We start from the raw sequence: 15,720 nt of genomic DNA on the forward strand, positions 1-15,720 counted from the left end.
GAGTAGCCCCCGCTCACCGCAACTAGAGAAAGCCCACGTGCAGCAACAAAGACCCAAAGCAGCCAAAAATAAATAAATAAATTTTAAAAAAAGAATATACAATGGGGAAAAGATAGTCTCTTCAATAAACAGTGTTGGGAACGTTGGACAGCCACATGCAAAATAATGAAACTGGATGACTATCTTACACCAGACACAAAAATTAACTGAAAGTGAATGACTTCCATGTAAGACCTGAAACCATAAAACTCATAGAAGAAAACATAGGTGGTAAGCTCCTTGACATAGGTCTTGGCAATGATTTTTTTTAATCTGACACCAAAAACAAAAGCAACAAAAGCAAAAATAAACAAGTAGATTTCATCAAACTAAAAGCCTCCTGCATAGCAAAGGAAACCATCAACAAATGAAAAGGCAACCTACTGAATGGGAGAAAATATCTGCAAATCATATATCTGATAAAGGGCTAACATCTGAAATATATAAAGAACTCATACAACTCAACAGCAAAAAAAAAATCCGATTAAAAAATGGGCAGAAGATCTGAATAGATAGTTTTCCAAAGAAGACATACAGATGGCCAACAGGTATATGAAAAGATGCTCTACATCATTAATCAAAAGGAAAATGCAAGTCAAGAGTACAATGAGATATCACCTCACATCTATTAGAATGGCTATTATCAAAAAGACAAGAAATAACAAGTGTTGGCGAGGATGTGGAGAAAAGGGAACCCTGTGCACTGCTGGTAGGAATGTAAATTGGTACACCACTTTGAAAACAGTATGGAGGTTCCCCAAAAACTTAAAACTAGAAATGCCATATAATCTGGCAATTCCACTTCTGGGTATTTACCCAAAGAAAACAAAAACACTAATCCGAAAAGATATATGCATCTCCATGTTCACTGCAGTATTATTTACAATGGCCAAGATATGGAAACAACCTAAATGTTCATCAATGGATGAATGAATAAAAGAGGTATGGTACATGTATACGATGGAATATTATTAAGCCATAAAAAAGAATGAAATCTTGCCATTTGTGACAACATGGGTAGACTTTAAGGGCATTATGCTAAGTGAAATCAGTCAGACAGAGAAAGACAAATACTATATGATCTCTCTTATATGTAGAATATAAAAAAAAAAATTTTTTTTTTTTTTTTAAATTTAAAAAACCATGCTGGGACTTCCCTGGTGGTGCAGTGGTTAAGAATCCGCCTGCCAATGCAGGGGACACGGGTTTGATCCCTGGTCCGGGAAGATCCCCCATGCCGCAGAGCAACTAAGCCCGTGCGTGAAAACTACTGAAGCCCATGCACCTAGAGCCCGTACTCTGCAGCAAGAGAAGCCACCGCAATGAGAAGCCCGTGCACCACAACAAAGAGTAGCCCCCGCTCACCGCAACCAGAGAAAGCCCACGTGCAACAACGAAGACCCAACACAGCTAAAAACAAATAAATAAATTTATATGTAAAAAACACAAAGAAACAGAACTGAACTAAACTGAAAGCTGCAAAAACCTATCGAGCCTAAAGCAATAAGGAAATGCATGTTGAAGAAAAAAGGCAAAAGATTGTTTTACTATTCTGACAACTCTCAATTATTCATGGTAAGTCAAAAATACCTAATTGCATAGCCCTTTTCTCAGAAAATGTTCCTGAGAAATATGCCAATTAGAAATACTCAAGAATGTATGGAAATCAAGAACCAATCATAGAATTTATTAAACTATCTAATGCCAACAGTTGATCAGCATTCTTTCCTGCATGTGGACACCCCCACTGGACTTAGCTCTTTCAAAATGCAGCACAAAACTACGGAGTAGACCCATGCAATGCAGAGAAGAGCATTATGTTCAAGCACAGCATGGTTCATGAGGCTGGGTGACAGTGCAAGCTGGGCAGGGGGAGAAGGGAGTGCTGATGTGCAGCAACAAGTGGCCTAAAACTCTCGAAGAGAACAGTAACAAGTGAGTGTGACTCACATGCTGGCATCAGATCCCCTCTCAGAGCTAGAACACTGGGCCTCTGTCAGGCAAAGAAAAGGAGTCCCTATGAATAGCCATCTCTGCAAACAGCAGTTACTGTCACTCCCTAAAAGACACAAGCATGGCTGGGGACTGGCACCAGCTGACAATACTTGGGTTTTGGCAGCCCCACTTACACAGAGAGAACGTCCTGGTCAGAAACTTGGCCTCTGCTGATAGAAATTCCATGTCCAGATTAAGGGCAATCCTGGGCCCACTGTCCTCTGTGAGGTCAGAGCACCCCTGGAGTACTGTGTCCAATTCTGAGCACCACACTCTAATAAGGACACTGACCAACATGAGGAAATTCAGAGGGGAGCAATCAGGATGGGGAGTTGAGGAATAGTTGAAGAAACTCTATAATTGGTCATCTGAATCATTCCCAATCTTTTACTATTGCAAGTAAGGCTACAGTAAATATCCTTGGGGCTAAATCTATCTATCTATCTATCTATCTATCTATCTACCTATCTACCTATCTACCCTTGTTTTCTTGAGATAAATTCTTAGAGGAATTACTGGTTTGAAGGAAATAAACATTTTTAAGGCCTTTGCTACATCATGTCAAACTGCCTTACAGAAAGGAAGTACCAGTTTATAATTCTGCTAGTATGATAGAGAGAAGGCCTGAAAAAATATCACTTAAAATTTGTTTACAAATATTTAAAATAAGAGAATTTTGTTATTTTAGGTGTTTCTGTATTTCCTCTCTAACTCAAAGATTCTGTGAGTCTAAGCATCATCCTCTAGATAAAAGACACACTCTCTACATTTCTCTATGTACAGCTGACCCTTGAAAAACACAGGTTTGAACTGGGTGGATCCATTTATACACGGATTTTTTTCAATAAATATATAGTCAGCCCTCCATATCCACAAGTTTGGCATCCATGGATGGACATTTCCACCTGCGGTTGACTGAATTCACGGATGGGAAACCCATGGATACAGAGGCCCACTGACTATACTATACCGTTTTATATAAGGGACTTGAGCTTCCATGGATTCTGGTATACACAGGGGCTCCTGGAACCAATACCCTGAGGATGCCATGGATACTGAGGAAAGACTGTATTCCATTAAGAATTTTAGTAGCCAAGAGTAAATAAAGTTTTCCCAAAAATACTTAAATTATACTAGCAAAACCTCAGCACTATTCCCATGCTTATTCAAAGACTAGTAATTCAACAGGAGATATTCATATACTTTTATTAAAGAGCTATAGGATACACAAAATACTTATGTAAATGTTAAGCTGAAGCATATGAAATTGCCATGTTTATAAGTCAAACACAAATATTGGCATTTTTGGTTCAACCTCATATAATACTTCAGCCTAGGCCTGATAATTTGCAGGTATTACCCATCTGATGAGGGCAAGCACTTGGTCTGTTGATTATTTACTTAGGGACTGTGATCTAATCAGACAAGGAAAGATTCTCTGCCAACCACTTCCATCCAAAATACTCAGCACTGAGGTAGCTCCAGTACTACACTTTCCATTTATTTTGTAGACACTAGCAAACAGTGTCTTCTAAACAATTTCTACAAAAGGCACAGCATTCCTACTTAGACTATAAATCTACTGATAAGGGGGCAGCTGGGGCTGAGTCTGCTAATAAAACTATTGACTATTCCTTGAGGTCAGGTGCTTTCCCTACAATGACCCAGGGAGAAACATATAATAACCATCCGCATTTCACAGAGAAGGAAATAAGCTCAGAGAGGTCTGCTACAGATACACAAATTTAAAACTGTGAATATAAGTTCTGAACCCAAACTTTGGCTACAAAGTCCTGGTATACCAATGTCTCTTTGACATCATATAATAACAATTATATGCATATAACTAGCATCAACTTAGTGCTTACTATACACCAGGTGCTATTAAATCCTCATAATGACCCTAAGAAGCATTATAATTACTATTATCCCCATTTTGCAGTTGAGGAAATTAAAGCACAGAGAGGTTAAGAAACTTCTCCAAAGTCAAACAGCCTGGAAGTAGCAGAACGGGGATTCAAATGCAGACCCACTCTGAAGCTTCCATTTGTAACCACTACGCTACACACACTCAACCTAGAAGTTATAATATAAGAGACAAATAACAACACGAACAGTACCTAAACATACCTGTAGCCTCATGCTTAATTTTTTAAACAAATATTTTTTTATTCTTAGATTATATTTTTCTAAGTTTATTTGTTTTAGGTAGAAACTTAGATAGAAAGGATTCTGTGGCAATATAAAATTACAAAACTTCTTATTATGCAATAGTGAAAAGGAAACTGTAAAACAGTAGAGCAAAATGAGGTTCAGGAAATGGACAGACTTAATTCACTTTCTACTTCCTAGAACAAATGTGGAACATTCAGGAAAAACGTAAAAAGAGCCTAAGAGGTCCATTTTAATAATTCTGTTTTAAAGAGTGTAAATTATGGAGATAGTAGAACATTGTAATCTTAGTACCAAACTAATCAGCTCTGTACCCAAATATTTAGGTTCTGCCCTTTGACCCATGTACACCAGAGAAAGTAAAGATAATGAATTGTTTAAAAGCTTTAAGTGTCCCTGTACCTATGAGGATAAGCATTTGAATAAGAGAGAAAAAGAAGGCAAAGAAAATGTTTTTAAAGAAGAAGGAAAGAAGATAGGTTAAAAAAAAAAAAAAAAAGACCAATCTCTTCTCAGAGAGTATGGTCCATCCACATTAGAGAAAGGATTAAGCAGATACATTCAGCTTTTCTAACAGATTTTCTTTCTCTAAGGCTTCAATACCCCTCTCACCCTCACTCAGATAATCACATTAGTTTTGTCATTAAAAGCTCCCTTTTCATAGAATGCACCTAAACCCCTTAAACCACCCAGAGAGGTCGCATACATTATCAAACACCAGGACAAACGGAAGAGATTTTCCATCTTATATCTTATTATTTCACTGTATCTATCTGCATGCTCAGGAGGCTAAGCCAAAAGATTTGGCGAGTTATCAGCTGAAAAATGATTCCAAAATAGACAAACTCTACAGTATCCTTTAAAACTGGTCTTTAAGCTGAGAACTGAGAACTAGCAGTTTTTATGCTGACAGAGCAGTCAAATGACAGAGGGGTTTTCTATTTCCCTTTTCTCTTCTTCCTTGTGTTCTATCAGCCAAGTCCATGATTATTTCTGCATGAATGTTGCAGCTTCTGTTAACAGTAAACAAAAGCAAATGGAGTCTGAGTGTACATGGCTCAAAGATAAATTAGAAAGGATAATATTTGAGTTGACATGGAAAATGGCATTCAGTTGCTGCATGTGGATACTTCAGAACTGTACAAGGTCCAGGCAGAATTGGAAATCACCTGCTTTTTTCATAACCCAACTATTACATATTATCTCACCACCCTAAGCCTGAGTTACAGACTCAGAAAAGGACGACTGTTTGTCAGCCCTTTAAAAAGGAGGAAGTGTATCAGAGGGAGGAGGAGTCCTGGGTAAATGGAACTATCCAAGTGAAAGAGCAGTCCCCAACTGGGTAGTGTTCCAGGGATTAGGGGGTTGGGAGAACAGAGACGGGGTCAAGAAAGGAGAAACAGAATGAACAGTGAAAGAAAGTGATCTGAAGCTAAGAGTTTGGAAGAGGCATGTAGTGGAAAAATTCTGAAATCAGATAGGATAAAATTAGAGATAGATGTAGGCAATGGAAGTTTCTCAAGCAAAAGGCAAAGAGAGACTACTTTCGGTGGGGTGCAGGCAGGAAACAGAATTATAAATATATCATAAGCAATCAAGAATTCCTTAATATGTCAAAAGAAAGGATAAAGTTGGTAAAAAAATATTAACTGGAGGAAATGACAAGAACAAGTCCTAGATAAAAGAAATAAAAGGTGATTGTGAGGCAAAGACACAAAGTTATCTTGCCTTAAAAATAAACTTTTACAATATGTATGTACACAAAAGATAAAAGAAAGATTGTGCTAAATCAAAAACAGATGACAAAATATTTGAGATATACTCCACTAATTCTGAGTGATTATTTAGGAGAGAAATAGGATAGAATATATATTTACGTTTAAGACTCAACAGCAAAATATCTCAAAAGGAATATTAAAGAAGCAGAGATAAAACCAGTTAGACTGTTCATTGTTCCAAATCATAAACAAATGAATATTAAAAAGCTGTATTCCTCTGGCATTTTTTCTAAGTCAGGGCAGCAAACTACAGGCCCCAGGCCAAAGCCAGCCCACTGCCTGTTTTATAAATAAAGTATTGTTGGAACATAGTCTTCCTCATTCATTTAAATATTGTCTATGGTTACTTTCTGCTAGAAATACAGAGTTGAGTAGCTGTGACAGAAACTACATGGCCCACAAAGCCTAAAATACTTACTATATAGTCCTTTACACATAAAGTTTGCCAACCCCTATTCTAAGTAATGAGGGAATTGCCCATATGTTTTTATCATCTGACAACTCAGTTGTTCTCCAAGTGGGCATAAAGATGCAAATGTAATTCTCACTTTGTACACAGAGTTCAAAGTTAAATCTGATAGTTGTCACACTGTGGCCAGCAATTTACCCAAATCTTCAGTCAAGTCTTCTAGTTCAGTGCAATGTAGGAGAAGATCATAGCCTCTGAACAATGGTAGACTCGAGTTCAAATCCCACTTCCACTACCTCTTAGTTGAGCTTAAATATCCTCTCCATAAAACTGGAATTATAACTCTTTTTTCCCACAGTATTTCTGTGGGGATTAAATGAGATAGTATATATGAAAGTGCTTTGTAAAGAGTAAAATAATATAGAAAGATAAGACATTATTAGCACATAGACATTTATGGAGACTAATTGGTTCAGATTTAGTTTTTTCTCATTATTTTGATCTAGGTTTTCTTACCATGAGAGAGATCTGCTCTTTAAAATAACTTTGTATTGTCAAAATTCAATTTAATTCAAAATGCATTTACCTCTGGCTTGCTATGTGCAATATACTGACTGGTCATTCTACTTTTTAGATGAAGAAAAATATCTCTAATAGCAAATGATCTTGTTCCATTTGGGTTACAAAGTTTTAAACAAGGTGTGCATTTAATAACTTAAAGGGACGGTTACATTAAAAGTGCTTTTGAAACCTGGTTCTTGTATTCCCAATTCTATCTACATTCACAGCATTCATTCTACCTGTAGAGTCTGTTGTATTCTCTAAATTTAATAACCATCAAGTTGGCCGGCTTTTGTTTTTAAAACTAAGAGGAATGCTCTTTACAAAGGAATGCCTAAAAATAACACATACAATAAAGAATTCTGGCATGAAAAGAACCTTAAAATTTATTGTGTCAAGGGTCTTTAAATTTTCCAGAGTGTTTTCACATCCAATATTTTATTTGATCCTCAGCGCATCCCTATTGAGAACATAGGTATCATTATCCCATTGTGCAGAGGAAGCCACGGAGGCCCAAGAAGAGAACAGACTTGCCCAAGATCACGCAGCTGGTAAATGGTAGTTCTGAACAAGGAACCAGAGTCAGTGCTCTTTCCACTCCGCCTTGCTGTGTGGGGACCATGCCTTTACGATGTATGTAGCACTTAGAATGTGTTAGCAGTTGACTGAATCATAGCACTTTGATAGCAGCTGCCATTTATTAAGCACGGACAATGTATTATATAGCTCTGTGTGTCTCACATATATAAACTGTGTATATGAAGTGCAGAGCACAGAATTTGGTACATGGTAATTATTCCATTAACAGCAACTATTGGTCTTATTTCTAAGAGTTGGTTCTTAGTTCTAAGAGTTGTAATTCATACAACTCTGTAATCTATGCATTTTATCTCCATTATTCAAATGAGAAAACAGGTTCAGAAGAGCTAGGTAACATGTCCAAGTTTGAGGAACCAGAAAGTGACAAAAGCCAGGATTTGCCTAGGTTTGAGGTTTGACTAACTTCAGAGCCCCTTTGTCACTGGGACTTCCTCTGATGCTGAAAGTCAGAGAATGCACCAAAAAAAAAAAAAAAAAAAAGGAGAGAGAGAGAGAAGTATGTGATTAAAAGTGATGAAAGGACATTTTCTTATTACCTTGATAGGCCAAGCAGGCAAAGGCTGTAAAAAGTTGGACTCATAAGGGTAGTCCACCATTGCCAGATTCACCCAGGTTTCAGAGATCCAGTCTTTCAAACGCTGAACATCCTGAGATTCTGTTAATGGAGTGCATAAGTGAAGGGCTTCAGAAAGCCAGTGCAAGCCAGTACCTGAGAATAGAATCAAATTGTTGGAATCTAATAAGCACTGCTCAACAGAAGGGCTTTACAGATCATTCATTCTTCACTTGGTATTTCAGAAAACTCAGTCTTCTATACAGTTTCTCCAAGAATGCTTTTTCAACATTCAACAAAATATTTTTAGAACTGGTTAATCTCGTGATAGATAAGTTGCCTATCTTCATGACGCTTACCAGAATTAGTATTCTGAATCATTCCCTTTTGTAAATAAACAAATGGAACATATAGAGCAATGAGAATGCATAAACTACAACTAAATAATACAAATGGATTTATCTGACAGTGCCGAGCAAAAGACAGCAGAGACAAAAAATACATACTATGCAATTCTGATTACTAAAAAATTCAAGAGCAAGCAAAATTAATCTATGGTTCTAGAATGCAGGATAGTGATTAGCCTGATAAATGCAGAGGTAGTATCTGAAAAGGGCTTGAGGGGATTTCTGAGGGGATTTCTTGATCTGCATGCTGATTACACTATATATTCACTTTGCAAAAATTCTCCAAGCTGTGTATTTTGATTTGTGTACTTTTCTATATGTTATACTTAAATACATATGTTATAATTAAATATATAAAAAGTTTACTTAGAAAGTGGGAAGTGTTAAATTTTACACTTAAAAGGTAAAAAATCCCAAGATTCCATTCTCCTAATTAAAGCTTACCCTTTTCTGTGAGTCGACTAATGGCATCCCAGGACCTGCGGATACTCTCTGAACAATTTGGGCCACTTTTCCTAAAATCTGTAGTTACAATCTTCATAAATACACCACAAGGTACCATATTCTCAAACTGCCAGATGGGGGCAGAGGATGCAAGAGCTCTAAATGGTAACAAGTCCAAGGAAGGAGAAAAGAAAAAAATGTAACTCATCGAATTCAAGTTTTAAAATTGAAACTTATATTGAACAAAAATGGTGAGAAAAATAACAGCTGTTAATGAAATAGAAATTAGAAATCTCAGTACAACAGAATAGAACATGTTTTACCCAAAACAAATCCCTACGTTTGCCTTGACAATTATTAACAAAGTGCTCACATCCAACATAAGTGCATTTACCCAACCACCAAATGAGGATACTTCATCCTGAACCAGGCTGCAAGCATGCCACCGTAAGAGCCCCCTAGGGCAATGACAGGTTGATTTCTAGCTCCTGGGATTGTTCTTTTCAAGTATTTGATTAACTTTGCAAAATCAGCCAGAGCTTGTTCTGTTGTCAGAAAATTCAAGTGTCTGGAATCCTAAAGAAAAATAACAAAGAACATGGGTATAAATGTGCACATAATAGCAGCTTAGGCATAGCATAGATCCAGAAAAAAGCCAGATAAGCTTTTCTCCAAATAGAATTTCTAGGCAACTGAGTTAAAACGCCCAGTCAAAGCAATAGCAATGCTGATTTAAACTCATGAAAAAGTGACTTTAAGTTTGCGGGAAGAAGATAATGTATTTTGCATTCAAATGTAATTTCTATTAAATGCTATTTACCAAAGACCTTGTTGAGGTAGTAGAAACAGCAGAGACAAACTGTAAGTAACATTTAACAACAAATGTGATAGAATACAATACTAATCTTAACAGACAACTACTCTATTCTAACTTTTATTTCAAATCTTGAAACATTTACAATGGCTACCGTATAGGCAAAGGTAAACTAAACCCTATGGAAAACTGAAGTAAGAATCATCAGTAAAAATAAAACTCATCCTTCCTCATCAGAAAGATTATTATTATGTCTGATACACCAACAACTGGAACAAATCAGCCTGCCTGATGTACAAGTATAAAATTGGAGTTAAAAAAAAAAAAGAAAAACAGCAACCTATGGAACAACTATTTTCAGACATTGGAAAACAAGCAACACAAGACTTTGAGCCCTGAGAGAAGGATACTCTGCAAGTAAGTTCCACGATCATCTAGTTCTCTACCTAGGGAGAATTTCCTCATTGCAGTATAGGGAGGTGGAACTCAGAGTCCTGCTTAGCTGAGAAGGCTAATGAAGTGTCTCCTCTGAAAAGGTGAAAACTAATTCTTCTCCTTTTGAACTTGGGCTGGACTTAGTGACTTGGCTCTAACACGAATAGAATGTGGCAGAAGTGATATGTGACTTCCAACGTCAGGTCATAAAAAGCACTGCAGTTTCTACCTTGCTCTCTAGGATTGTCAACTTTGAGGGAAGGTAGCTGCCATGTCATGAGGTCACTCAAGCAGGCCTTTGGAAAAACCCAAGAGGGGACACACTGAAGCCTCTTACTAATACCCAGCATCAGTTTGTCACTCATGTGGATCTTCCATATGAGCAGAGAGGGTCCTCCAGCCTCAGTCAAGTCTTCAGATGACTGAAGCACTAAATGACATCTTAAGCTCATGAGATCCCCTGAAACAGAACCACCTAGCTGAGCCACTCCTAATTCCTTACCCACAGGAACTGTAAGATAATAAATGTTTTAAGCCACTAAGGTTTGAGGTAAACTGTTATGTAGCAAGAGATAACTAACACACCTACATACCCATATCAGACTATCCTATTTGACCTTCATACTTTAGTCTCACCACTCTGACTACTCCCATCACCTGGTATATTTTGGAACCAGAGTTCCATCTTTCCTCTTTCCTACTCCTTTAACCTTCCCCCTTATCCAAGATGTATGCTTTCTGGCTTCTTACCTTCTCTCTCTCATTGTCTGTCACTATTCTTTACTTCCAGTTTTCATGGCACTATGTATAGCTGAGTACGTTTTTTTCCCAATTCTCACAATATATCTGTAATATTCCCCCACGCTACTGACAAATTCTGTGAGCACATGAAAGGAAGGAAGCATATCAAAGACAGCCCTTACTGCCATTTTGCTAGCAACGTATGAACCACAGGGACCTAGGAGAGGAGGTTATGTTTCTATCTGCAACAAGCTGACTACCTCCCAATGGTTTCAGGACCTGTCAACTCCCCTAATCAGATAATTATGCAAAATAATAAGCTAAAGGATAGAGTTTCCCATGCAGCCTAACAAATATCAGCAAATTGCTCTGCTTTTCATTTATAAAACAAGGACTATTTATTTATAATATGAGACAATAAAACCTCTGAAAATAAAAATAAAAAGTCCTTTCAAAACAGGAAGCCTAGCAAATGATTACCCCCAATCATTTCTAACTCAGATTTCTCCAAAAGCATGGTATGTGTATAATGGTGGTATGCATGATGATCTTAGGTAGTGAGCAAACATTTTTAATGTAACACTTGTTTTATTTCAATGTAATTTAGAGAAAAATAGTACATAAAGCCTTACTAAGATAACACTAAGTTTGAAAAGTGAGTTGTGGGACTTTCCTGGCAGTCCAGTGGTTAAGACTTCACCTTCCAATGCAGGGGGTGCAGGTTTGATCCCTGGTGGGGAACTAAGATCCCACATGCCTCAGGGCCAAAAAACCAAAACATAAAACAGAAGCAATATTGTAACAAGTTCAATAAAGACTTTAAAAATGGTCCACATCAAAAAAAAAAAGAGTGAGTTATTTAAAGAAAAATAGTCGGTGAATAATAATACAGATAGCAAATTCATAGAGCCAGAATCACAAGGGTAGTACATGAGTGACTCAGTTGAGGAAAAGGTGTCCTGGCTTATTAAGTGTAGATTTGTGGCTGAGGCCAAAGCTCCTTGTGAGAACAGAAAGGGCAGAAGGGAATCCAAGTGGCCAGTTGGCCTCACTGAATCATAGCAATGATTTGTCCTTATTTTATTGAAAAACACCTTACTAAGCAAACATTTGTGCACTCATTACATTTTTTTCCAGTGGTAGACCCAATAATTTAAGTGTATAATTTATAAAGCAGATTATTTACTGACATTTTTTAAACAATGAAAAGTTCCCGCCAATCTCTGCAGCCATAGATTAAGATTTGCCTGGTGAAGGCTAGCCTCATCACACTGAGTTAAAGACTGATCATTAAACATAAAAAGTAAAGATTAAATACAAATTACTGAAATTTCAGGCAGTTCAAATTAAAGCTATCATTTCTTTCTTACAGTGAGACATGTAATTAGAAAATGTTCTAAACTTAAAAGTAGAAAATACACTTACCTTGAAGGAGTTGGCACCAAAGGGTAGGGACTCTCCATAATATCGGTGTTCAGCAAACACCAACATAGCTTTCAGTTCCTCAGCCATGTCCCACATGAACCCCTAGGAGGAATTTACAAATTCACAGGATAAAATCAGGTCGTGAAAAAAAGTCTGAATCTTTTTGCAACTCATGAAATGGACCAAAAAGAGTTCTCTGAGAAGCTGCACAATTCATATTTGTTCCACAGGTAAACAATATAATTGCTGTTTCATTGTTGCACATCAATCTCACACTGTATTAGAGTGAAACAATTAAAAATAAGCCCAAGTTGCTCAACTACCAGTCATTCCAACTCTCCTTATTCTGACACTCTAGCCTCAAAATCAACATTATGTCTAAAACAGCCTTCAAATTGCACTGTGTGCCAAAGAATCTAGGAAAGAGCTGCGGATAACTAAGTTATCTGCCTACTCACAGATAACTTTTATTTATAACATGAAAGAGAACAGTACAAATAAACATATTGGACTCCCTTGGGTTTTATGTTAATCTTATTTACATGAAGATAAATAGTAGCTAACAATAGCTAATATTAATTGAGTGCTTACCACTTGTCAGATACCCTTCTAAACACTTTATATGTATTCACTTAATTATCACAACAATCTTAGAGATAGGCATTTTGATTATACCCATTTTACAGACAAGGACACTGAGGCACAAGAGTTTAAATAACCTGTGACAGTCACACGGCTAGAAAGCAGCAGAGCTAAGATTCAAGCACAGGCCATCTGGCTCCAGAACACAATCATCAAGTGCAGTAAGACCTCCTTATTTCCACACATAATGCTGGTCATTAATCAACCATTGCATTTTTTCACTTACCTCAAATTGTGCCCTCAGAACCCTTCTTAACAAAGCATTCTAGGTGTCCCACTTCAATCGACTAGATTTAGATTTAGCACAGATTAAAACTACTTGTCATCCCCAGTGCACATTATTGCTTTTTAATGAGCTGTTGCTCCCTAACAAAGACTGAGAAACTCTAAGTTTTTTTGTTTGTCTTGACCAATAAATAAACAATTAAAAGAGCTGTATGCATGTGAGGACGGAGAATCTAACTTGATATCTGTGATGGTTTCAAATAACCCCCATTTTCTCTCTTAACACCTTGCTCATTCCCTGCCATGTATCTACAGATTCTGTAACACCAGCTCAAGATGCCCTCCTCTGTCAGCCCCCACTATGGCTTACTGATCACACCCTCCTCTCAACACCACTGTGCTAGGTATTACTCTATTACTTTGCTGCAATATTTACTTACATGTGTGTCTGACCCTACTAGACTATGAGTTTCTTAAGGGTAAGGATCATCCATCAAAATAGCCAGAGGAGTTGACTTCAGGGTTTGAGAGGAAGCAACTGTATTAAGTGATTATTTACCTGTACCTATTTCAGGGTGTTTTTATTTTTCAAAAGAGGTCCATGTAACATATTAATATTAAATAACATTATGTGCCAGCATTGTTCTAAGTTCCTAATTCTTATTTGCCCTCATAACAACTCAATTAACTAGACATTACTATAACCATTTAATATATAAAAACTAAGGCACAGAATAAGAAACTAACTCAAAGTCAGAAAGCATAGTGGCGAAACCAGAATTCAAATCTTATCACTGGCTGACATCTTCACTCTTGACCACTATGCTATACTGCCTCTCAATAAATAAATGTCCAGAATATGTAAATATGCAACCCAAACGTTTTAGTGTGTAAAGGAAGGTGTGTCTAGGGCTGGGAAAGGGCCAAGATTTGTCCTTCTAGGATCTGCCTCTATCAGGTACCTGGAACTCTTCCTACCCTGAGTAGCTCTTCCTTTCTACCACTTCAGAGGTCAGAGATTCCCAGCAAGTCTTATTAAATTATACTGCAGTGCCTGTCAGAGCAGTGGGGTCTGTGGAGGCAGAAACAGTTGCCTACCTATGATAAAGAACAGGAGCTGGGAAAATAACTGAATAGGAGAACCTGCCCCGTGGCCTTGGCATAAAAGAGAAATCACATTAGAAAGAGAAAGGGAGACAAGGCAGCCTCAGTTGTTTCACAGAATAACAGAGCAGGAATCTGAAGGAAAATAAGTCCTGATTTCATCTGTCACTCATCTAAGAGAGACAGATATCTAGGATCTCAGCTCTTAGAGAATTATTTTATTTTCAACTAACATATTTAGACTATTAGCATTCCTAAGGAAATAATCAGAAATGTGGACTGTGATAACACAGTATAACTGGGTTCATATCTTTGCTTTCAGTGCAGTTCGGTTCAACATTTACTAAGACCTCCTGAATACCAGGCACCATGCCGAACATTGGCAGTGTAGAAAATATGATTCAGTCCCCACTTTAAGGTAATTCACAGACTAGCTTTTCAGTAGAAAGTTGTCATTTTCTAGTCTTAGCTCTGGAACATTAAAAAGGAAAATTTATTCCTTTCATGTGTCCTCCTAAATTAAGTTTTGTTAACAGATTCAAGCATTATTATAAAAGATGATAGAATATATAGTCAGGGAAGCAAGATAACAGCTATACTCTTTTACCCTCACAAATATAAGAAAAATGGTAGAACAGGAAAGCTAAAATATAGCTACAGTTTTACCTTTGTCCATTCCTATTTGACAATCAAACGTGTATTTGTTTTTCTTATTTGCACTGGCTTTGTTTAGATTTTATTAATTCATTCATTTAACAAATATTTATTGAGTACCTACTATATGCCTAGCACAGTCCTGGATCTGAGCATACAACACTGAACAAACAAAACTTCCTGCCCTTGTGTTCACATTCTAGAGACCATAATAATAATAATAAACTATATGCCATAACATTCCTACTCCCATTTCCCTCATATCCTTGTTCAATCATTAAATAAGCTGGGATTTTTTTTTTAATCTTTTAAAATTCAATTGTCCAAAAATAGTATTTCATTCTTTTCATGTGTAATTCTTTAAGGCTGAACAGGCTTGTTGGATATCTGTATTTATTCTTTTGTGAACTGCCTATTCATGTACTTTTGCTGTTTTTCTATTATTCGTGAGTTTATCTTTTTGTTATTTTTTAAAGAACTTCACAATACAGAAATAGTCATATATACTGCAAAAGATTTTTTCCAGTTGATCAAAATAAAAAGGAAATTGAGCCCAGAGTTTCACAAATCTGCACATACCGTATTATTGCAAAACCAGATAATGTCCCCTTCATTCCCAGTGTAGAAAAGTATAGATCCACCATCTTCCTTCCAGTGTTTATCAGCTATTAGGTACCGTTGTTTAAAAGTTTTATCAGTATGAAATCCAAAATGATCAACCT

At 36.9% G+C, this 15,720-nt stretch overlaps 1 protein-coding gene across 9 annotated transcripts in view; it reads right to left on the minus strand.

The window, feature by feature from the left end:
* Positions 1–15,720, minus strand: part of PRCP (prolylcarboxypeptidase) — a 71,297-nt gene that overhangs the window by 17,308 nt on the left and 38,269 nt on the right. For all 9 annotated transcript variants that reach the window (XM_082343358.1, XM_082343366.1, XM_082343360.1 and 6 more), the window contains exons 3-7: positions 15,578–15,718; positions 12,374–12,475; positions 9,353–9,534; positions 8,959–9,116; positions 8,091–8,263 (exon numbers count right to left, since the gene is read on the minus strand). In XM_082343358.1, coding sequence (XP_082199484.1) covers positions 8,091–8,263; positions 8,959–9,116; positions 9,353–9,534; positions 12,374–12,475; positions 15,578–15,718 — 756 coding nt within the window. The remainder of the gene's footprint in view (positions 1–8,090; positions 8,264–8,958; positions 9,117–9,352; positions 9,535–12,373; positions 12,476–15,577; positions 15,719–15,720) is intronic.

This window comes from Balaenoptera borealis (assembly GCF_965194805.1).
Source record: "Balaenoptera borealis genome assembly, chromosome: 11".
NCBI classification, from domain to species: Eukaryota; Metazoa; Chordata; class Mammalia; order Artiodactyla; family Balaenopteridae; genus Balaenoptera; species Balaenoptera borealis.